General features: G+C 47.6%; 1 protein-coding gene across 1 annotated transcript in view; it reads right to left on the bottom strand.

The window, feature by feature from the left end:
• Positions 1 to 24,509, bottom strand: part of LOC147683540 (uncharacterized) — a 250,716-nt gene that overhangs the window by 109,810 nt on the left and 116,397 nt on the right. The window contains exons 4-5 of the mRNA XM_086943932.1: positions 17,795 to 17,935; positions 7,777 to 7,854 (exon numbers count right to left, since the gene is read on the bottom strand). Coding sequence (XP_086800058.1) covers positions 7,777 to 7,854; positions 17,795 to 17,935 — 219 coding nt within the window. The remainder of the gene's footprint in view (positions 1 to 7,776; positions 7,855 to 17,794; positions 17,936 to 24,509) is intronic.

The raw sequence follows: 24,509 nt of genomic DNA, 5'->3' as shown, positions 1-24,509 counted from the left end.
TGTTGGACACGCTTCTTAGTTTTCCCAGCTGTAACTTTGGGTTTTTCTCATGCATGTTGGTTTCTAGGTCGAGGACCGTAGGCTGCGCTTGCGCAGTCTCTGTCAGAGATTTAATGATTCTTAGTATGGGGGCTTGAACCTGCCCATCTTCTCCATTGGCTGGCCTCGTAAATGCTGGCCAGCCATTGGAGGAGAGGGGCGTCACTCCCTTTAACCCCTGTCTTTTCCCGATTCGGGGGCATTTTTTCTCTCTTCTTTCTCTCCCTGATGTCATCGGGAGAGAGCACGCCCCTCAGCACGCTGCCTGCACGCTCAAGTCGGCTCTCTGATTGGTTTACAACTCCCCAAAGACACTACCATTGGTCTTCCTTAATAATCAATCAGAGGGGTGACTGGCGCGTGCAGGCAGCGGGAGCAGACAACAGGCATATGGATACCGCGTCACAACCCTCACGGTGCCTTCCCCTCCCTCAGTCGGAGCCTGCCGCAGTCCGAGATCTCCCTGATCGGCACCCTGCGTACTGGCGATGTCTTCGAACTGTAAAGAAATCCATTGGACACTTTCAATTAGGAGCTCACTCAGCTTTTATTCAGTTACACGCGCAGAGGCACATGCGCTGGTAATGTTTACTTTCCATTGCTGGCTTCATGCTTGGCTGCACGCACTGAATCTCTGTTTATTTTCCAAATGGGATTCACTCTGCTTTTACTCAGTTAAGCTTTTATTCAGTTACACGCGCAGAGGCACATGCGCTGGTAATGTTTACTTTCAATTGCTGGCTTCCCGCCTGACTGCACACACTGAATCTCTGTTTATTTTCCAAATGGGATTCACTCGGCTTTTACTCAGTTACACGCACTGAGATACAAACGCTGGCAATGTTTATTTTCATTTACTGGCTTTGCGCTTGGCTGCATGCGCTTAAGCTCTCTCTCCTGCACTTTGGTTCACAGCAGGCTTTTTTTGTTCTTTAGCGTTCACTCGCACTCGCGTTTATTTCTTTATTCAGACGGTTTTTCTTATCTAAAATAATTTCATGCATTAGAGCTCACGCGCTCGGTTTACTTTCAATCCGTTTTTCCCGACTGGCCCGTGCAGGCATCATGAGCAGACTCTGCTCCTAGACCCTTGGCTCGGCTCTTCGCTCGTCCTTGTCCCCTTTTGATGAGGAGGCTTGACTGCAGCAGGGCAAAGCAGGAACCCATACAGTAAGAAGCGCCCGTTTGCCCCCTTATTGCTTGTGCTTGATCTCCTACCCCCGCCCCCCCTTGCTGTCCTGCCCCTCCCTCGTTACTCGTGCTTGATGTCCTCCCCCCTCGTTGCTTGTGCTTGCTCCCTGCCCCCATTGCTTGTGCTCGCGTCCTGCCCCCCCTTGCTGTCCTGCCATTGCTTGTGCTTGCTCCCCTGCCCCCGTTGCTCGTGCTTGCTGTCCTGCCCCCTTCATAGCTCGTGCTTGCTGTCCTCCCCTCCTCATTGCTTGTGCTTGCTCCCCTGCCCCCCGTTGCGTGTGCTTCCTGTCCTGTCGTGCTTGCTGTCCTCCCCCTCATTGCTTGTGCTTACTCCCTGCCCCGCGTTGCTTGTGCTTGCTGTCCTGCCCCTCCCTCGTTGCTTGTGCTTGCTGTCTTCCCCCCTCGTTGCTTCTGCTTGCTCCCCTGCCTCCCGTTGCTTGTGCTTGTTGTCCTATCCCCCCTTGCTGTCCTGCCGCCCTCGTTGCTCGTGCTTGCTGTCCTCCCCCCTCGTTGCTTGTGCTTGCTCCCCTGCCCCCCGTTGCTTGTGCTTGCTGTCCTGCCCCCCATTGCTGTCCTGCCTCCCTTGTTACTCATGCTTGCTGTCCTCCCCCCTCATTGCTTGTGCTTGCTTCCCTGCCCCCCGTTGGTTGTGCTCACTGTCCTGCTCCCCCCTCGTTGCTCGTGCTTGCTGTCCTCCCCCTCATTGCTCGTGCTTGCTGTCCTCCCCTCCTCATTGCTTGCTTGCTCCCCTACCCCCGTTGCTTGTGCTCGCTGTCCTGTTGTCCCTGCTGTCCTCCCCCCTCGTTGCTTGTGATTGCTCCCCTGCCCCTGTTGCATGTTGTCCTGCCCCCTCGTTGCTCGTGATTGTTGTCCCACCTTTGTTGCTTGTGCTTGCTCCCCTGCTTCCCGTTGCTTGTGCTCGCTGTCCTGCCCCCCCTTGCTGTCCTGCCCCCCTCGTTGCTCTTGCTTGTTGTCCTCCCCCTTGTTACTTGTGCTTGCTCCCCTGCCCCCGTTACTTGTGCTCGCTGTCCTGCCCCCCTTGCTGTCCTGCCATTGCTTGTGCTTGCTCCCCTGCCCCCGTTGCTCATGCTTGCTATCCTGCCCCCCCTCGTTGCTCGTGCTTGCTGTCCTCCCACCCCCTCGTTGCTTGTGCTTGCTCCCCTGACCCCCGTTGCTTGTGCTCGCTGTCCTGCTCCCCCTGCTGTCCTGCCCCCCTCATTGCTTGTGCTTTCTGTCCACCCCCCTCATTGCTTGCTCCCCTGCCCCCCATTGCTTGTGCTCGCTGTCTTTCCCCCCTTGCTGTCCTGCCGTTGCTTGTGCTTGCTCCCCTGCCCCCACCCCGTTGCTCGTGCTTGCTCCCCTGCCCACCTTTGCTTGTGCTTGCTCCCCTGCCCCCCTTGCTGTCCTGCTCCCCTTTTTGCTCGTGCTTGCTGTCCTCCCCCCTCGTTGCTTGTGCTTGGTCCCCTGCCCCCTGTTGCTTGTGTTTGCTGTCCTGCCCCCCCTTGCTGTCCTGCCCCCCTTGCTGTCCTGCCCCCCCTCGTTGCTCATGCTTGCTGTCCTCCCCCCTCGTTGCTTGTGCTTACTCCCCTGCCCCCGTATCTAGACCCCCTTGCTGTCCTGCCGTTGCTCTTGCTTGCTCCCCTGCCACCCCATTGCTCGTGCTTGCTATCCTGACCCCCCCTCGTTGCTTGTGCTTGCTGTCCTCTCACCCCTTGTTGCTTGTGCTTGCTCCCCTGCCCATGTTGCTTGTGCTTGCTGTCTTGCCCCCCCTTGTTGCTAATGCTTGCTATCCTCCCCCCTCGTTGCTTGTGCTTGCTCCCCTGCCCCCGTTGCTTGTGCTCGCTGTCCTGCCCCACTTGCTGTCCTGCCGTTGCTCGTGCTTGCTCCCCTGCCCCGTTGCTCGTGCTTGCTATCCTGCGCCACCCTCGTTGCTCGTGCTTGGGTCCTCCCCCTCTTTGCTTGTGCTTGCTCGACTGCCCCCGTTGCTTGTGCCCACTGTCCTGCCCCCCCTTGCTGTCCTGCCCCCCCTCGCTGCTCCTGCTTGTTGTCCTCCCCCCTCGTTACTTGTGCTTGCTCCCCTGCCCCCGTTGCTTGTGCTCGCTGTCCTGCCCCCCTTGCTGTCCTGCCCCCTCGTTGCTCGTGCTTACTGTCCTGTCCCCCCTCGTTGCTTGTGCTTGCTCCCCTGCCTCCACCCCCATTGGTCATGCTTGCTCCCCTGCCCCCCGTTGCTCGTGCTTGCTGTCCTGCCCCTCCTCGTTGCTTCTGCTTGCTCCCCTTCCCCCGTTGCTTCTGCTCCCTGTCCTGCTCCCCTTGCTGTCCTGCCCCCCTCGTTGCTAATGCTTGCTGTCCTCCCCCCTCATTGCTTGTGCTTGCTCCCCTGCCCCTCATTCCTTGTGCTCGCTGTCCTGCCCCCCTTGCTGTCCTGCCGTTGCTCATGCTTGCACCCCTGCCCCCGTTGCCCGTGCTTGCCATCCTGCCCCCCCACTCGTTGCTCATGCTTGCTGTCCGCCCCCTCATTGCTTGTGCTTGCTCCCCTGCCCCCGTTGCTTGTGCTCGTTGTCCTGCCCCCCTTGCTGTCCTGCCCCACCCCTCATTGCTCATGCTTGCTGTCCTTTCCCCCTCGTTGCTTGTGCTTGCTTCCCTGCCCCCCGTTGTTTGTGCTCGCTGTCCTGCCCCCCTTGCTGTCCTGCCGTTGTTCGTGCTTGCTCCCCTGCCCTCCGTTGCTCGTGCTTGCTATCCTGACCCCCTTATTGCTCGTGCTTGCTGTCCTCCCCTCTCGTTGCTTGTGCTTGCTCCCCTGCCCCCCATTGCTTGTGCTCGCTGTCCTGCCCCCCCTTGCTGTCCTGCCCCCTCTTGTTGCTCGTGTTTGATGTCCTCCCCCCTCGTTGCTTGTGCTTGCTCCCCTGCCCCCCGTTGCTTGTGCTCGCTGTCCTGCCCCCCTTGCTGTCCTGCCCCCTCGTTGCTGGTGCTTGCTGTCCTGCCCCCCCTCGTTGCTTGTGCTCACTGTTCTGCTCCCCCCTCATTGCTCGTGCTTGCTGTCCTCCCCCTAGTTGCTTGTGCTTGCTCCCCTGACCCAGTTACTTGTGCTCCCTGTCCTGCTCCCCTTGCTGTCCTGCCGTTGCTTGTGCTTGCTCCCCTGCCCCCGTTGCTCGTGCTTGCTATCCTGCCCCCCCTCGTTGCTCGTGCTTGCTGTCCTCCCACCCCCTCGTTGCTTGTGCTTGCTCCCCTGACCCCCTGTTGCGTGTGCTCGCTGTCCTGCTCCTCCCCCTCATTGCTCGTGCTTGCTGTCCTACCCCCCTCGTTGCTTGCTCCCCTGCCCACCTTTTCTTTTGCTCACTGGCCTTCCCCCCTTGCTGTCCTGCCGTTGCTTGTGCTTACTCCCCTGCCCCCACCCCATTGCTCATGCTTGCTCCCCTGCCCCCGTTGCTAATGCTTGCTGTTCTGCCCCCCTTCGTTGCTCGTGCTTGCTGTCCTCCCCCCTCGTTGCTTGTGCTTGCTCCCCTGCCCCCCATTGCTTGTGCTCGCTGTCCTGTTGTGCTTACTGTCCTCCCCCTTCATTGCTTGTGCTTGCTCCCCTGCCCCCCATTGCTTGCTGTCCTCCCCCCCTCGTTTCTTGTGCTTGCTCCCCTGCCCCGGTTGCTTGTGCTCGCTGTCCTGCCCCCCTTGCTGTCCAGCCCACCTTGTTGCTCGTGCTTGCTGTCCTCCCCCCTCATTGCTTGTGCTTGCTCCCCTGACCCCATTGCTTGTGCTTGCTGTCCTGCCCCCCCCTTGCTGTCCTGCCCCCCCTCGTTGCTCATGCTTGCTGTCCTCCCACCCCTCGTTGCTTGTGCTTGCTTCCCTGCCCCCATTGATTGTGCTTGCTGTCCTCCCCCCTTGCTGTCCTGCCCCCCTAGTTGCTCGTGCTTGCTATCCTCCCCCCCTCGTTGCTTGTGCTTGCTCCCCTGCCCCCGTTGCTTTTGCTCGCTGTCCTACCCCACTTGCTGTCCTGCCGTTGCTCGTGCTTGCTCCCCTGCCCCCGTTGCTCGTGCTTGCTATCCTGCACCCCCCTCGTTGCTCGTGCTTGCTGTCCTCCCCCTCGTTGCTTGTACTTGCTCCACTGCCCCCGTTGCTTGTGCTCGCTGTACTGCCCCCCCTTGCTGTCCTCCCCCTCTCGCTGCTCGTGCTTTTTGTCCTCCCCCCTCGTTGCTTGTGCTTGCTCCCCTGCCCCCTGTTGCTTGTGCTCACTGTCCTGCCCCCCTTGCTGTCCTGCCCCCTCGTTGCTCGTGCTTGCTGTCCTGCCCCCCCTCGTTGCTTGTGCTTGCTCTCCTGCCCCAACCCCCGTTGGTCGTGCTCGCTCCCCTGCCCTCCGTTGCTCATGCTTGCTGTCCTGCCCCCCTCGTTGCTTGTGCTTGCTCCCCTGCCCCCCGTTGTTTGTGCTCGATGTCCTGCCCCCCCTTGCTGTCCTGCCCCCCTCGTTGCTCATGTTTGCTGTCCTCCCCCCTCATTGCTTGTGCTTGCTCCCCTGCCCCTGTTGCTTGTGCTCGCTGTCCTGCCCCCCTTGCAGTCCTGCCGTTGCTCGTGCTTGCTCCCCTGCCCCCCGTTGCCCGTGCTTGCTATCCTGCCCCCCCTCGTTGCTCATGCTTGCTGTCCTCCCCCTCATTGCTCGTGCTTGCTGTCCTCCCCCCTAGTTGCTTGTGCTTGCTCCCCTGCCCCCCGTTGCTTGTACTTGCTGTCCTGCCCCCTTGCTGTCCAGCCGTTGCTCGTGCTTGCTCCCGTGCCCCCGTTGCTCGTGCTTGCTATCCTGCCCCCCTCATTGCTCGTGCTTGCTGTCCTCCCCCCTCGTTGCTTGTGCTTGCTCCCCTGCCCCCGTTGCTTGTGCTCGCTGTCCTGCCCCCCTTGCTGTCCTGCCCCCCCTCGTTGCTCGTGTTTGCTGTCCTCCCCCCTCGTTGCATGTGCTTGCTCCCCTACCCCCCGTTGCTTGTGCTCGCTGTCCTGCCCCCCTTGCTGTCCTGCCCCCTCGTTGCTGGTGCTTGCTGTCCTGCCCCCCTCGTTGCTTGTGCTTTCTCCCCTGCCCCCACCCCCGTTGCTCGTGCTTGCTCCCCTGCCATTGCTGGTTCTTGCTGTCCTGCCCCCCCTCGTTGCTTGTGCTTGCTGTCCTCACCCGTTTCTTGTGCTTGCTCCCCTGCCCCCGTTGCTTGTGCTTGCTGCCCTGTCGTGCTTGCTGTCCTCCTCTCCCCTCGTTGCTTGTGCTTCCTCCCCTGCCCCCGTTGCTTGTGCTTGCTGTCCTGCCCCTCCCTCGTTGCTTGTGCTTGCTCCCTTACCCCCCTCGTTGCTCGTGCTTGCTCCCCTGCCCCACCGTTGCTCATGCTTGCTGTCCTGCCCCCCTCGTTGCTCGTGCTTGCATTCCTCCCCCCGTTGCTTGCGCTTGCTGTCCTGCCCCCTTCATTGCTTGTGCTTGCTGTCCTACCCCCCTGTTGCTTGTGCTTTCTGTCCTGCCCCCCTCGTTGCTTGTGCTTGCTACCCTACCCCCTCGTTGCTTGTGCTTACTCCCCTACCCCCTTGTTGCTCGTGCTTGCTCCCCTGCCCCCTCGTTGCTTGTGCTTGCTCCCCTGCCCCCGTTGCTCGTGCTTGCTGTCCTGCCCCCCTCGTTGCTTGTGCTTGCTGTCCTCCCCCCTCGTTGCTTGTGCTTGCTATCCTGCCCCCTCGTTGCTTGTGCTTGCTCTCCTGCCCCCTCGTTGCTTGTGCTTGCTCTCCTGCCCTCCTATTGGCATTGTAAATGACAATGCCATTTATTTATGTTTTTTAAAAAAAAACATACATAAAAATAATGTCATGAGCAATGCCAATAGCTCTAACTTTAAAAATGCGGAGACCATTGCATTGTAAATGCTTGTTCTTGCATGTTGTCCTGGGTCTGCAGTTTATCCGCAACTGTTTCCTCAGCTGGCTGCACTTTTACAGAAAACAACTGTTTTTTTTGCCACTTTTTTGGGGGATTATTACTTAAGAATTTTCGATAGTTGTGCAACACATGTACATAGTAATACAGAAATTCAATCACACACACTAGCCTGTATACATCAAAACATTTTTACACAGTGATTCTCGATGGTTCTCCAAATAGGGTTTTGAATGTTCTCCAAGTGTAGCATACTCTGATATCTCTCATACCAAGTTTCCTTATGAATTTTGGTTTGCACTCTCGCTTTCCATACTCTAATTCATGCCTTAATCACTTGATCTTGGCATCTTTCCATCATTTCCTGATTCCCTTTTACCTCCTTAAGTTTCGGTGCTGCCTTCTTTCATCCAATGTTCCCTATTTATTTCCTCTTCATCTTTTGCTACTCTTTCTAACTTTCAAATCAATGTGTTATGAGTAGTGTTAAACGCCTGAGCAAGTCTCTCTCTGGAAATTACCTGCTGTACCCAATGCAAATATGGGAAAAGATGTTTTGTGAAAATAAAATTGCCTGCTTGCTCTAAATGATCATAGTTCAATTGAGCGATTCGTAGAACGGCTATGTATTTAGCATTAAGCATGACAACAATGTTATATGCACTTACTGTGAAGATCCTTTGCACTAGGAGCCAGGGTCTGTGGCTGCTCCTGAAGTTTCAGCTGTGGATCTTTGCAGCCTATTCCTATACATAATAAATGAAAAGAAGTTAAGAGAAAGCCTTTTCATCTGTGCGCCAAATAACCCTTAACAAAAATCCACCCCGAGAAAGAGCAGAAGAGGGCCACAATAACACAATGAGAACAAAAGAGTGTATCTTGCACAAAACTACAGGGTGAACTTATTACTCTCCAAAGTTAAAGAAAAAGCATACCCTATGCACACACTTGAAATGTAAAAATTGGAAACAATGTTCATATGCAATAGTCCAATGTGATACAGAGAAACAACAATAGATTGCAAATTGTAAAGATGAATAAATCTTTGTCAATAAAGAAGTCTTGTTCTCCTTGTTTTATTCAAACACAGCATGTGGACAACCAGCCGACACGTGTTTAAGAGAATATCGCAATAGACTCGCATATTCTCACAACGGTTGTGAGGAAACGTGAAACGATCTTTTCCCAACCTCTCTTACAATCTAATAACAGTATTTAAAAAATCAGATTATAAGGAAAAATCATTAATGTGGGATAGTCAGAATGCAAACAAGGGTTTGTATCATGACTGTCCTAATGGTAGGTCACATTCAATTGAAGCATAATTAGCATATTGTTAGAAAGGGTGAACTAGAAACCTAGTAGAAATCCCTATGACAAACAACAAATACAATTAGAGTCTAGTACAGTAGAATGTTACATCACATCATTGCTTCATAATAGTCATCATGGTATACGGTGAGACAATTTTCCACTTGTTCTGCTCTTATTCAGAAATTTAATCTCCTAGGAAAAATTGTAGCTCTGAGTCAAAGTTGAGGCCTAGCTCGACTGTGTACATTTTCATGATCCACATTGCCTCCATGCGTCTTAACTTCAATTCTCTGTTGCCTCCCCTAATTCCAAGATTTACCACATCGATACCGAAAAAAGAAACCACTTTCTCGCTTTCAGAATTCTGGCACCCTGCCACATGTAATGCTACAGGGTATCTTGGATCCTGTTTGATTATTGCCCTAATATGTTCCGATATTCTTTCCTTGAGGGCACGTATGGTGCTACCCACGTACTGTTTACCACATTTACACTCTATGATATAGATTACGTATTTGGTGAGACAGTTGATGTTGTCGTTTATGGAAAAACATTGTGAGAACCGAAGGGGAAATTCATAGTCAATTGGCAGATGCTACTTGTTACGAACCAATACCCTTCAATCCAATAGGCCCCTTGACAACTAAGATCAATGATAAACTTTTGGTGTGGAAACAGTCAGGTCTACTGAATGACCAAGAATACTTATATCTTAAAGTTTTTCGACCCACATACCCGTGGCTCTACACACTCCCCAAGGTACACAAGAACCAGCCCTTCCCTCCAGGTAGACCTATAGTCTCGGGCATAGGGGGTCCCACTGAAAGGATAGCGGAATACATAGATCTCTTTCTGGGTCCTCTGGTACACAATCTTCCTTCGTATATTCAAGACTCCAGACACATTTTGAGTATTCTTTCTGATATCCATTGGCAACCAGACACATTTCTTGTCACTATGGACGTTGTGTCCTTATACACCAGTATTAATATCGATTTGGGACTACTTGCTATGAATAAATGTTTGGGCAACAGACCAGCCACACTGTATCAACATACTGCAATGCTATCAGAGATGATGGAACTGGTGCTTAATAACAACTTTTTCGTTTTTGACAAAAAATGGTATCGACAAAAGAAGGGAGTGGCGATGGGGTCTAAATTTTCTCCATCGTTTGCTAATCTTTTTATGGGCAACTTAGAATCTGATCTCATCTGGGGGGACAAGGGCTCCCAATACATTGACTATATAATCTTCTGGGGTCGCTACATAGATGACTGCTTTCTCCTATGGTCAGGCTCAGAGGAATTACTTATGGATTTCTTTAACTATCTAAACAATAACACATGGGAAATTAAATTTACCATGACACACAGTAAAACCAGAATCGAATTTTTAGATATAGAACTATATGTGGCGGATAACACCTTACACAGTAAGCTGTTTAGAAAATCCACGTCATGTAACTCTATATTGCATGCTAACAGTTCCCATCCGCCACACCAGGTGAAGTCTATACCATATGGTGAATTTCTAAGGGCCAGAAGGCTCTGTAGTGAAGAATCACAATATATAGACTGTGTACATGACATGAGAACCAGGTTCTCCAAAAGAGGTTACGCTAGTAATGTAATTAAACAAGCTGAGAGGAGAATCAACAAAGTTGTAAGAACTGACATTTTACAACCAAAAACACAAGCTTTGTCCACAACTAACACAATAAGGTTGATTACGGAATTTAATTCACTTCATCACACGTTAAGAAAAAGCATGATTAAACATTGGAGAATTCTGAAAAATGAAAAATCCCTAATTCCATTTATCACGGACAGGCCCCAGATCTGCTTCAGAAGAGGGAACACCCTCAGAAACAGATTGAGTCCAACTGTACCACACGGTCTAAGGGCAACAGATTGGCTTTCCTTAAAAAATAAGGGTTTTTACAAATGTGGATTGTGTGCCATGTGCAGGTGGGCCAAACACAATACAAGACAATTTTGTAACCCTAAAGGGGAATGTTTTTCCATAAACGACAACATCAACTGTCTCACCAAATACGTAATCTATATCATAGAGTGTAAATGTGGTAAACAGTACGTGGGTAGCACCATACGTGCCCTCAAGGAAAGAATATCGGAACATATTAGGGCAATAATCAAACAGGATCCAAGATACCCTGTAGCATTACATGTGGCAGGGTGCCAGAATTCTGAAAGCGAGAAAGTGGTTTCTTTTTTCGGTATCGATGTGGTAAATCTTGGAATTAGGGGAGGCAACAGAGAATTGAAGTTAAGACGCATGGAGGCAATGTGGATCATGAAAATGTACACAGTCGAGCTAGGCCTCAACTTTGACTCAGAGCTACAATTTTTCCTAGGAGATTAAATTTCTGAATAAGAGCAGAACAAGTGGAAAATTGTCTCACCGTATACCATGATGACTATTATGAAGCAATGATGTGATGTAACATTCTACTGTACTAGACTCTAATTGTATTTGTTGTTTGTCATAGGGATTTCTACTAGGTTTCTAGTTCACCCTTTCTAACAATATGCTAATTATGCTTCAATTGAATGTGACCTACCATTAGGACAGTCATGATACAAACCCTTGTTTGCATTCTGACTATCCCACATTAATGATTTTTCCTTATAATCTGATTTTTTAAATACTGTTATTAGATTGTAAGAGAGGTTGGGAAAAGATCGTTTCACGTTTCCTCACAACCGTTGTGAGAATATGCGAGTCTATTGCGATATTCTCTTAAACACGTGTCGGCTGGTTGTCCACATGCTGTGTTTGAATAAAACAAGGAGAACAAGACTTCTTTATTGACAAAGATTTATTCATCTTTACAATTTGCAATCTATTGTTGTTTCTCTGTATCACATTGGACTATTGCATATGAACATTGTTTCCAATTTTTACATTTCAAGTGTGTGCATAGGGTATGCTTTTTCTTTAACTTTGGAGCAGTTTAGCTTGCTTGCTTCTCCTCAGAGTGGTTATATGGTTGTCCACTCACCCAGTTGCACCACAATTTACCTAGTTCTATAGTGCTACCATACTGGCAGTGCGCCCATTTTCTGACACCCTAAAAACCATTCTGTCTTCAAGAACTTATTACTCTGTTGTCCATGCTACAACATACCGTTAAAATGATATTTGAAATAAAAAATCACAATGCATGATGGTAAAGAAATAGCCATTGTTTAGTGTACTAGGATACTTTAAATAAAGTAACAGGGTCCGACAGTAAACATTTGTAAAATTAACTAAATGAAGATCGGGCAATGGCTTTTACAGTGGACACCTATATTTCCATTAGCCCAACCACACCTGTGCTCCAGGCAACCACATCAGCACAACGAGGAACAGCATACTTGTGTCGTCATCCCTCACTGCCCATCGACCTAAATAACACTTCCAGTAGTCACTGCACCAATGTGAAAGCCTATTCTTTCCCCAGTGTTGTTGACACCAACACCCATGTACAGTGTGATGGTGTAACGGTAAGACCTCCGACCCTCTGTCTAGGACCACTCTCTTCCTGCATCTCTGCTGTGCCATCTCTTGCCTCCAAACCCCGACCTCCTCCTTGGGAGGTTCAAGGCTGCTGCCCGATCCTACTGCCCGCTCCAACTGGGACCAGATTGCCTGAAACCACCGTAACCTTTCTCAGCTTTTTTTTCCTCTTAATTCTCCCCTGTTGTGTCACTGTTTTTGTGCCCCTATGTGTCTTGCTCTAAGTCCACCACTGTTTTTATTTTCTCATGCCTGCCTGTTCCTTTCGCCTTTCGCCACTGCTGCCCAAATGGCCCCTTCCCCCAGAATTCCCCCCGGGAATTCCCCCCACAATTCCTTCCTTCCAGTAATCTTTATTTCGGTTTAGAAAAACCATAAAAGATACATAACAACATTCATACATTTTGTATATTAAAACACAGATAAAAATGAAACATTACGTTGGTGCCGCCTTGACTGGAGCAATTGCTTGTTATGGCCTTTAGTTTAGCCCATAGGCCTTGACAATATATATACAATACAATAAATAACACCTGATAATATAAAGGTTACAATTATTATTATAAAAAGAAAGAGGCCACCCTATACCAGATGATTATGTGGAGCATTGTCCTGTTTGACATTGATATTCTAGACCACAATCTAATTGATCATTAATCCTCACATTTTATATAAAAAAGAATTGTATATGTTCTCACAACATGTATCACATGATTAGTAAGTATTAGAATCGGTAACTGTCTGAGAGGGGAGGAGGGAAGCAATTTCTAAGTTTTCATCACAATTGTTTAATAGAATCCTGGCCTACACCACATTGAGCCTAGGAATCGAGAGACTCCAAATATAATGGGCAATTCCACCGCTCCCACCTCCCAGCCTATCCTCCCTCCCACCTCCCTTACTTAATGGTGGCTACTGCGCGGTCGCTGCCGAAGGATCGCCAAAGGAAAGCCCATCTGTGCCCGTCCGTGACCAGACTGCGGCCAGGCCGGGAACTCTGGACCTCCCAGTACCCATCCCTACGACACCACTACCATCCTCGCACTCAACCCTGGAAGACTTAGAGAATGCCAACAGGCCTCGCTGAACACGACCCACGGTCAGTTCTCCTGCCTCCACTGCCACCAGACACTCACTGCCACCCCGGCCTCCAACACATCCGACACCAGCACCGGCGACACCCTAAAATACATTCTCTTCAACGTACGCTCCATACACAAACACGCCATGGAAATCTGGAACCTACTCGACTCTCTCACCCGACATCGCCTTCTTCACAGAGACCGGGACCAACACATCCTCTGCCCCCGACATCAGCACTGCCATCCCAGATAGATACAAGATCCAGAGGAAAGACCGTCCCAACCGCCCAGGAGGGGGCCTCGCCATCACCCACAAGAGCACCCTCCGCCTCACCACCTCCAGCGAAACCTTCCCCTCCGCCGAACACCTGCACTTATAGATCCAGACCACACCCAAAGTCACACTCCAAGGAACTCTTGTCTACAGACCCCCGGCCCCCGAACACCCTTCACCACCATCACAGACTTCATCGCACCCCACGTCATCGCCTCAACAAGCTCCATACTCATTGGAGACTTAAACTTCCACCTCGACAACCCCAGCGACCCAAACTCCACCATTCTTCGTCACAACTTCACCAGCATCGACTTAAACAACTCGTCAACACACCGACCCACAAACCACATCTTTTCGGCAAGAAACAGCGTCCAATTCAGCCACAGAACTTAGCCACCATGGACCGACCACCCCTGCGTACACTTCGCCATCAACAAACCCATGGCACCCAAACCAGCCCCCCACGAAGGAACTGCAGCAAGGTTACGGATGAGCAACTTAACTCCACCCTCACCCGAGACACCCACACCTGGGCAAATGACGCAGCCAGAGAACTCCACACCTGGATCTCCGGCTGCGCAGACAAGCTCATCTCGCTGCGCAACCCCGACAGACAATGCCCCAGGAAAGCTGCCTGGCTCACCACCACTCTCCAAGAAGCCAGACGCACCTGCAGACACCTGGAGAAGAACTGGAGAAACACCAAGACAACCGAAAACCACAACACCTACAAGGACGCCATGACGGACTACCACAACATTATTAGAGCCACCAAGAGGAACTTCCTCCACAACAAAGTCCTGGCCAACTCCACCAACTTCAAGGAACCTTTCAGTGTCATTCAAGAATTCACCAACCCATGCAGTGAAGCCACAGACATCACCCCATCCCAAGACCTCTGCGACAAGCTTGGAACCTATTTTCACCTCAAGATAAAAAAAACTCTACAACAACTTCATCAAACATCCACCAGGCACTACAGATGGCCCAGCACCCACCAGAAACAACAGCCAGCCCACCATCTCCAACTGGACACTGATCACAGCCGAAGACACCGCCTCAACCATGAAAAGCATCCACTCGGGCCCCCACCGACCTCTGCCCCCTCACATCTACCACAGAGCCAAGGCCTCCATCGCACCAGAACTACAATGCATCATCAACACCATCTTCAAAACAGGCACCTTCCCAGACGACTGGAAGCGCACAGAAGTTAGACCTCTGCTCAAGAAGCCCACAGCTGACCCCACCGACCTCAAGAACTATTGGCTCATCTTGCTCCTCCCTTTTGCAGACAAAGTTGCAGAGAAAAACAGTCAACAGGAAACTGATACGATTCATTGAAGAGAATGCCATCCTCAACCCATCCCAATCCGGATTCCGAAGCAACCACAGCACGGAGACTGCCCTACTCGCTGCCACAGACTACATCCACACCCTCCTGGACCAAGGCCACTCCGCAGCACTCATCTTACTCGACCTATTAGCGGCCTTCAACACCGTCTCCCACTGCACACTAGTCGCCACACTACACAATGCAGGCATACAAGGAACAGACCTGGACTGAATTCGATCATTCCTCACCGGAAGAAGCCAAAGGATCAGACTCCCACCCTTCCTCTCTGACCCCACAAAGATCACCTGCGGAGTCCCACAGGGTTCATCCATGAGCCCCACCCTTTTCAACATCTACATGGCCCCCCTGGCAGCCATCGACCGACAACAAGCCTCAAAATCGTCTCCTACGCCGACGACGCCCAGCTCATCCTCTCCCTCACCAAAGACTCCACCACTGCCAAACTCAACTTCCAGAAAGGAATGCAATATGTCGCAGTATGGATTACCAGCAGCTGCCTGAAGCTCAACGACGAGAATACAGAAGTCCTCATCCTTGGTACCACCCCTTCTGCATGGGACAGCACCTGGTGGCCGACTGCCCTCGGAAGCCCACCTACCCCCTCAGACCACGCCAAGAACCTTGTCATCGTCTCGACTCATCACTCACCATAAACCGACAGGTCAATGCCGTCATCTCCAGCTGCTTCAACATCCTCCGCATACTCCGCAAAACCTTCAAGAGGATCCCCCCTGAGTCAAGGAAGACAGTCAATCAGGCACTCACCGCCAGCAGCCCGGACTATGGAAACGCACTCTACGCGGACATCAACAAGTCCCTACTCCACAAACTCCAGACAATACAGAACACCGCCGCCAGACTCATACTCGCCATCCCCGACACAAACATATCAGTCAAGACCTACGAAGTCTCCACTGGCTCCCCGTGGAGAAAAGAGTCACTTTCAAAATCCTCACTCACACCTACAAATGCCTACACAAAAACATACCCAAATACCTCAACGACAGAATCAACTTCCATGTACCCAAAAGAAACCTCCGATCTTCCAACATCGCACTAACCGAAACCCCACGCATCCACAGGGCAAGAGCAGGCGGAAAATCCTTCTCTCACACTGCAGCCAAGACCTGGAACGAGCTACCGGCAGACATCAGACATGCCCTCTCCCTGAACACCTTCAGGAAGACCCTCAAGACCTGGCTCTTCAGCTAAACAGATCTGGGACCCCCACCCAGCACCTTGAGACCCTCATGAGTGAGTAGTGTGCTTACAATTCCTTGATTGATTGATGGTGGTTGTGGTGTATGGAAAGTGTGGAATGTGGGAGGCTTTAAATCAACAATGCTTCCACAGTAGCCTGGTTAAGGATTGCTAGGCAAATAGCTATACGGAACCAGTCTATGCCAATCTGGCTAATAATATATATTTCAAGTATGGCCCAAGCAAATGATGTACTCTTGGGTTGAACCAACATGTCTTCAAAGCCACAGAGTGCAATGAACAAGTTTATGAAAACATGGCTGTTGAAGTAGTCTTCTACCTACAAATAGATCCGTACCCAGATGAATAAAACAAGTTACAACTGGTACTTTATATTATAGTCTCTTTTTTTAGTTATTATGAACTCTGACATTACGATTTCAGAACGATTATTGTGATTCAGGTTTACTGGTTAAATACATCTTAAAAAACATTTAATGACTAGGACCTATTTTTTATTGAATGCCTCAGAGGGGGTTTGGAAATATCTGTTTAGGTGACCAGTATATTTCATGTGGGAGTGCACTTCCAGGTAGTTATTGAACATGGTGGAGTTGGGGCCTAAAGCAAAGCCTTTGGCCTACTCTACACCAAAACAATAACTACCAGGGAGTGCACGTACCTAAGGAAGTTATTTATATTGTAAATCAAAGCCATTGAAATGTTGCATGCAATGGACTGTATTTTTGTAAGATTTTTTTTTGAGGTGTTACATAAATGGAAGACTCCATCAAGGATATCTTCTGCCCTGCATTTAGTGATAAGGAACTAACGCTTCTTTTACCTCACACGACAAAGACTTTATATTGAAATATACTGGAGTTGATGAGAAGACCATAATAAAGGTCATGTGAGGAAAATAATAAAATAGCTTGTTGTAAGAAATCAAGTTAATTCAAATTATGAATTGGCATTGACAGACTGATTTTATGAATTGAGGTGAATTCAAAGGATTTTTGTGGTCTCCTGGAGGTTTAAGCATTATCTCTATGGAAAAACAATTTTCATTCTTTTTTAATGAAAATTATTGAGATTCATGCAAAAAGCTGAAATGAGGTTGCATTTTCTATAAATTCATGAATATTATCCATCTATCTCAAATATACTTCTAAGTTGCTTAGTGGATCACTTTCTTTCCACAACAGTTAGTTGAAACCATGGTGCTCTACTGTAGCCTAACTGCAACCTCATTAATCTTGACAGAGATTGGATTGCTAACATTCTGTGTGGCTGACAAAGCTTTTATGCCATATTACTGAAACTGCAGCTGTGGTACTCAGAGCAACTGCTATTATACAGGTTGCAAGAGCAGGCAAAATCTGTGTTAAATTGTACACTATACTGTTTTTTTAATTATTATAATGAAAACCATTCACATACAATATTGATGCGATTACATTTTCTAGCTTGAAAATAAGTAACATACAGTATCTCTACATTGTACCATTAACATAAATAGGAATTACATCTTGCATATCTGAGGAATTTATCGATCAAGAGGCTCTATGGGTTATATTAGGTCCATACCGAGTTATTGTCGTATCTCTAAGTCTTCAAGTAGTTTTAATTAGTTCTGGTCAGTTTAATTTTATCTTTTGATATGGCTTTTTTTCTCCGGTCTTCAGCATTAAGAAACCCTGTGGGGCAGCTATGCGCTTTATAAATCATAAATATAAACACAAACTTCTTCTCCTAGTTTTCATTCTTGTACATCTTTTATCCATTCTGATTCCTTAGGAGTCTTAGAGATCATTCAATGAACCATATATGTCTTTCTGCTGAAGCAAGTGTAAATATTTTTACCCTTGTCCCTTGTTGGTCACTATCGCCCTTGTGAGAAGTAAGAACAGTGATCAGTTCATTTACCTTACCTTTCTCAAGGAACTTCTGGAAAAGGCTGGGGGTTGTGTTTTTTGGATGAACTTCGACAGTAACATGTCCCTCTTGAGTTTCTTGCCTCACTCTAGTCACAAGTGCCTCTGTAGTTACATTTACAGCTGTAGATGGCGAAACTGGGGAAAATCAGATTTTAGTGACGACAAATGCCATGAGTACAATTAACCATGTGAAATAAATCAAAAGGTTCCACTCAGGAGTACTATAAGTAGGTTTGCGCAAATTTTAAAATCAACATCTTGAATAAACAATCATACAGACAAGAAAAGGTGGAGAAGAGTGACTTGCACAGTCCAATGTGTGCAGATCTAACGTGACTCTGGAGCTACTGAGAAGAAGGGAGAGACAAAGCAAACCTCAGTTAATTCCAAAGGTATTTCTTAATTGAGCATTACAGGGACTAATAAACACCTTGTTGACTTGCTATAGAGAATTATAAATTTAAGCACAGAAAATAATAATGCATTACTCAAACAGGGTGAATCAGTACGTGCTTTCCCTACCATTTGTAGATCTGGTGTTAGCCAAGATCTTTTTATTTTACTACAGTTACATGTATAGTATTCTTACTCCTATTGGCTTTCAGCCACCCCGCATCATCCATTGGTGTGTTGTTGTGGCATTCACATTTTTGTTCTGCCCACTATAGTTAATAGCATGGCTTAATGGGTCAGCTCACTTTAGGCATTAGCTAAGTTCACTGTGAGTGATGGCATTCTGCTCTTTCACAAGGAGTACACCTACCCATAAAGTAATTCCCTTGAGTGTCAAGTACTAACATGGTAATATGTGCTTTTTGAGATAAAATAGTTTTTTTGTTGGTTAATGAAGACCCAGTAGCTTCATAATCAATAGGATTCTTTCAAAAAAAGTGCAAGTGTTAATTTTATAATTTTTGTAATTTTCTTAGGAGTGTGAAATGAGGCTCTTCCTCAGATTGGTGAGATGAAGGCACTATGTGCTTTAAAAATACCCCTCACACACTAAGAACCCCTTAGTGTCATGCTTCATCATGGGGGTCTTCCCGTCCCTCTACGGGGCGGGGCGTGCTACGACCTGCGAACTACGCTGGAGCACTGTTTAAGTGGTGAAGGGCTATGTGTTGGTGCAGTGTGAGAGGAATCTTGTGAGGTGTAGGGACCTTGTGATGTGAATAAAAAACATTAAAAAATCCCTGGCTAGTGGAAAAAACAATTTTATTCACTTCCCTGGCTGGGATTGTTAAAAAGGGGTTGTGAGGTAGGGCTGTTGGCGCCTACCGGGTCGACATGTTTCGCAGACAGTCCCCTACTGTCTGCTCATCAGGACCTTTTAATGGTCCCTACTATAAGGTACTCAGTACTAAAGTTTGCCTAAAGACCTACAAGCTAGCAGCAAAAATAGGCTGTAAGTTTGTTCTTTGGGGCGTGAGTTGGCCCAAGGTGAAGCTAAAAATTGATCAAAAAAAGACACATTGATCCTTTCCAAGTTGCGTTCTTGTACTTCATGAGCTGACAAAACCGAGGGTTCTTTTGCGCGGTCAAGTAACCGCCAATGTCCAATGCTTTAATCCTACCCCGGTGCCGTTCCGCTGATGAAGCATGACACTAAGGGGTTCTTAGTGTGTGAGGGGTATTTTAAAAGCACATAGTGCCTTCATCTCACCAATCTGAGGAAGAGCCTTATTTCACACTCCCAAGAAAATTACAAACATTATAAAATTAACACTTGCACTTTTTTTGATAGAATCCTTTTGTTTATGCAGCTTTACAAGGAAGGAGATTCTATCATTTCCTCTATACTTTTATTGGTTTGGACCCAGTAGCTTCCCCAACAATACAGTTTTGCAAAAACCATGACAAAACAAATTCTAACAAAGCTAAAAAGCTGACAGCCAACACCAGACCTTATAGCTTTGCCAGTCTTTGCTTCATATGTTGGGGAGATTCATTATCTTCCTAAATCTGGAGATAATGCCTTGAACTTGATTTCTGTGATCTTTCTTAAGTCCACCACATGCAGTACCTCTCATTACTCCATTTGATACCTTATTTAAACGTTAACTCTAAAGATTATGGAAGGATATATACTGTTGAGATGTCATTCACTACTTTTTGGCTGTTCTGTTTTGTAAAATCTGTGTAACCTACTCATTTACTGTACATTTGTGTCCCCGTGCTTCATTGTAAAGGATTCTTATTTCTTCCGGTGTGGTACATGCAATATAAAATCACAAATTATTACAAAATGGTCAGTACTTCATTGTGACAGCTTGTAAGATAATGATATAGTAAAAACTACTTCTCTAGAAGGGAACATCAAAATAATTAAAAAAACATGAAAACATCTAAAATACACAGACAGGTAAGAACAGAAGCACAAACGAAGAAGCCAATATAGAGAAGACTAAACAATGCACAACTTTAAAAACCGATGAAGTCTATGGATGCATGTGACCTGACAGGATATTGATTTTATCTCTGCATAGTAATCATAAAGTCGTAACCACCAAGCACTGGGTTGTAGACCAAGCAGAGCCTGTTCAGAAATCAGAAGAGCTTTACATACAGTAACACCCTAATCAGCAGGTGGGGAGGTCCATTTTCCTCCAGAACCATGCAGGCTGACATTAACATCTTAAACCAAAAAGAGATCCTCACTTTTGGCCTGTGCAGACTGCAGAGCATTGAAATTATTTGCTTGAATTAACAAATGTGTATCAATATCTGAGCATTCAAGCCCTTCATAGGTTGTTAGGGGTAACCCAGCATATCTGGCATGGTTGTATGTTCTTACAATGCACTCCGTTGTAACGCATGCCTTTACCACGCATGCGTTACAACGGAATGGTATTTCAACGCTTATCCTTCTCCACGAATTCTTCTGTGGTGACGTCGTACGTCGTAAAGAGGAAGCGGAAGTTTCTTTCCATTTCCTCTTTTACGACGCTGATTGCCTGCACATCTCGACTTCAGGTGAGTTTTTTTTTGGGGGGGGGGGAGACCCCCACCCCCCTTTTTTTAATTGTACCCTTTACCACACATGCCTTTACTACGTACCTCGTAGTAAACGTATCCGTGGTAAAGGCTTTCGTTGTAACCACGCATGCGTTGCAATGCATGCGTGGTTAAGGTTTTCGTGGAAACGGCCACGTTGTAGTGGCCGTTTCCCATCTGGCATTCCTATAGCATGGTCTCTCCAATACAAGGCTAGACTAATAGCCTGTAATCATAAACTCCTAAAGTTGTGTACAACTGAAAGAACATTTGTCATCGTAATAAACGAAGAGTGAAATTCGTATAATGGATGAAGATGCAGAGGCATAACTCACAGCAGCCCATGAGTCCGAAGAGTATAACCTGATTACAAAACTGCACATCCTCATTAAATAATTGATTAGCACTACTGACATGATAATCCTCTTGGCATATATAGTCGTTGTTTTCGCACAATTCAGTATCACCATAGCTGAATGTTACATCTCTTTTGCATGATTCAGTATCATCCCACTGAAAACTGTTGTAAGGAATTGCCTCTTTTTGCATTATAACCTTCAAAGGTTTGGACTGATACACCTTGTTTTTTGACTCGTAGAGGGCAGTGACGCCTGGTAACCAGACCTCAGTCCCAGTATTCTAACCCCTTACAAAATGTATGTTTAATTGGATACCCTCATTGGAATAATCTGACTTACCTATAAGTCCCTTGTATATAGTACCAAGGTTACCCAGGGCTTGTAAGACAGAGTCTTCTTCCAGGGCTGCCGCACTGATTGTGCTGCCCTGTGTGTGACAAAGTACAAAATGGCTTCCAGCCTGCCACTGTAGATGGAAAGAGAAGTTTTAAACTACAGGTTCGACTTTCCCATTTGCACCAACGGCAAAGCCGCACTTACCTTAGCAATATACATAAGTCTTTATTAAGGAAGGTATATGGATCACTAAGGCAGGGAGCTTTATATATGACAAATACTTTTACTATGGCAGAACAGTAAAACTTCCAAATTGTGTTTTTTGTTGTAAAACAGTTAGTAGACCCATTGGCTAACACAACGTTTTTGGCTGACCACTCAGTCCTGTTAACTTATGAATGGGACTACTAAAATGGTACTTGAAGGTATCAAAGTAAGCATGGCATAATACACAACTTGATGCCCAAGTTGAATTCAATGTCACTTATAAGCAAAAACAACTTTTAGAAAGTTTCCACCCAGTTTGTCAAGTGGCCTTGCACAGTTGTGGATCGCCAGACAGCCTTCTCCCCTCCTAGGGAGTGGTGTGAATGACTCTCAGGCTCAGGAACAATAGACGCCTGCTACAGGGAGAGGTGTTACCTCCCCCTTGCAGGAAGCCACTGAGGGTGTTGCCCATAAGGCGAGCTTCAAAAGTGAAGCTGCGGTTGGTGGGCAAAGGGTGATCACTCTCTTGAACGGTTGCTCCTTTATTCAGGTAGACAGGTTGGCTGTGGGAACAGAGAGGGGATATCAGTGGTGGTTTTGCTGTGGGTGCGTAGCCCACAGATTGCCACACCTCTACGGTGGGTTACCAAGTTCCGAGCATATGAGGAAGGGTTGAGATATCTTGGTAGTGGGCAGATTAGTGCACTCTGGTACTCATCACAGGGCGGGAAGGATCCTGGTAGCCCATTGACTAGTGACTGCATTCTTCACGCCCGGTCACATCCGGGAATAAATTAGCACCGTTGGTAACCTGGACCTCAGATCACAATATAACTGAGAATGGACTAAAGAAGGACTGCCCTACTGACCCTGGAAGGAGAGAGGCTGCACTGACTGTTGAACTGCACCTTCCCCATCAGGGGCTAGCACAGAGAGGAGTATGCCTGTGGCTCCTGGCTTGTGAAAAACTCAGTCCCAAGCCCTAGAACCAAAGAGTGACTACAATAGTCAGTCGGGTGACATCCCGGAAACCAGCACCAGGGAATCAAAGCAGAAGAATCCCATTCCGGCAAGCCAGTAGCAACATCATTTGATTTGCTGCTAGCCAATGCTGGTGGCCCAACAGATCGATTCTCGAGAGAAAAAAATGCACCTAAATCTGCTCAACCTGGGAGTGTTATCTTAGTCCAGATAGGTCACAAAAGAGGGGCATCAGCTTTCACCAAAGGATACAGCTGAACCAGCTGTGTACTGAGAATGGCAGCCCAGCTGCAGCTGGACTTCTACTGGCTCAAACAGGACTTCGAGGGACAATGACCCCTGTGGCCAAAGTCACCCCCCCATATCCGTGGCCAGAGGAATAACCACAAGGACACTCCCATTGACTGCACAGCACACACAGCATCTTTCAGGATCCTCAGCATCCTGCGTCCCCAACATTAGCACCACTCCAATGAAGGCTATGGTGGTCTTGACATAAAGTGTGGAACTGGACTTGAGACTGCTTTGCTGACCAGGTGACTGTCCAAATACTCCTTAGAGGCTCCCCATATATTTTCTCTGTTGGATTGGTCGCCCCACTTAACCAGAGTAACCTAACACAAATCTTTCTAAACTTTAAGGTTAAAATTGCTTGTGTGTTCCTTGTCCTAATAAGCTGAGATTTACGTTTTACTTTAAAACGTATATCTCCAGAACCCTCCAGTGGCTCATCTTGGTGTCTAAAAGTTCATAAAAATATCTGTCTTTATAAATTGGTTCTGGATTTTTTTCATGTTGTGTGACTTTCTTGTTTCATTGTTTCAGGCTTCTAAATGCTTTACACTACTTCCTCTGCTTAATCCTTGCTGCTCAAAGCCACAGCTACCAAAGGTTGAGTTAAAGCTTTTACAAACAGCCTGACTGGAACCAAGAAATTTTTGAGAGTATATTACACAGTAAGGCTGCACACCCATAACATATAATACACCACGATCCTCACAAGCGTCGCTGGAAAAATTAAGCATTCACATGACAGAAGTGATCCCCTAACTTAATTGAACATGGCATCATTCAGCATGCCTAGATTCATTGAGTGATTAGTGTGAAAGCCATGATGCAGCAATCCATGACACTGCTGAGAAGTATCATGGAATAATTGAAAAAAGAGTTGAATGCTTGAATTAATTTTAGCCTCTGGTAATTAATCTGGGCTGCATTCCAGTACATAATGTTTTTGCTCAATGTGACACTTCAGCTTGGGACCAATCTTATGCACATAATGCGTAGCCCTGCACCAGTACAACAGTCCAGCATACAGTGACAAGGGCATGCTTGAGAGGTCCTCTGGCATGATTATTCAGCACACAATGGGTAGTTGTATATCCCTGCCCCATGTCATAACTCTCCAGTACCCGAGTATACAATCAAATGGTCTCATAACAAAAATGGGTAGCCACAGTGGCATACCCATCTGTCCCTACTGCTGTATATGAGAAGCACTGATTGCCATAAAGTGGAGGAGTTCTCTACGAGTTTCAGCATCACCATCAATCATAATGGAGGAGCTTCCTGTTATTAATAAAAGCACTGAATTACATATGGGCATGACTGGCATTTGATTTAATTGATCACACCCCATTTTCAAACTGACCGGTAACTGGATATGATATACAATTCCTCTGGCATAACTATGTATTGTCTTATACAGAAATGAATACCCACACATCATAATGTACCATTACGTCTGGTGTCAGGCTGTATGACTACCAGAACATTTCTTCTCCCAAACACTATTTATTTCTGAAGCCCAGATCTTGTGGCATATGCCAGTA

The sequence above is a fragment of the Lissotriton vulgaris genome, chromosome 11 (genome assembly GCF_964263255.1).
Source record: "Lissotriton vulgaris chromosome 11, aLisVul1.2, whole genome shotgun sequence".
NCBI classification, from domain to species: Eukaryota; Metazoa; Chordata; class Amphibia; order Caudata; family Salamandridae; genus Lissotriton; species Lissotriton vulgaris.
The sequence above is the reverse complement of the archived record's forward strand: the minus strand, read 5'-3'. Positions and strand labels throughout refer to the sequence as shown.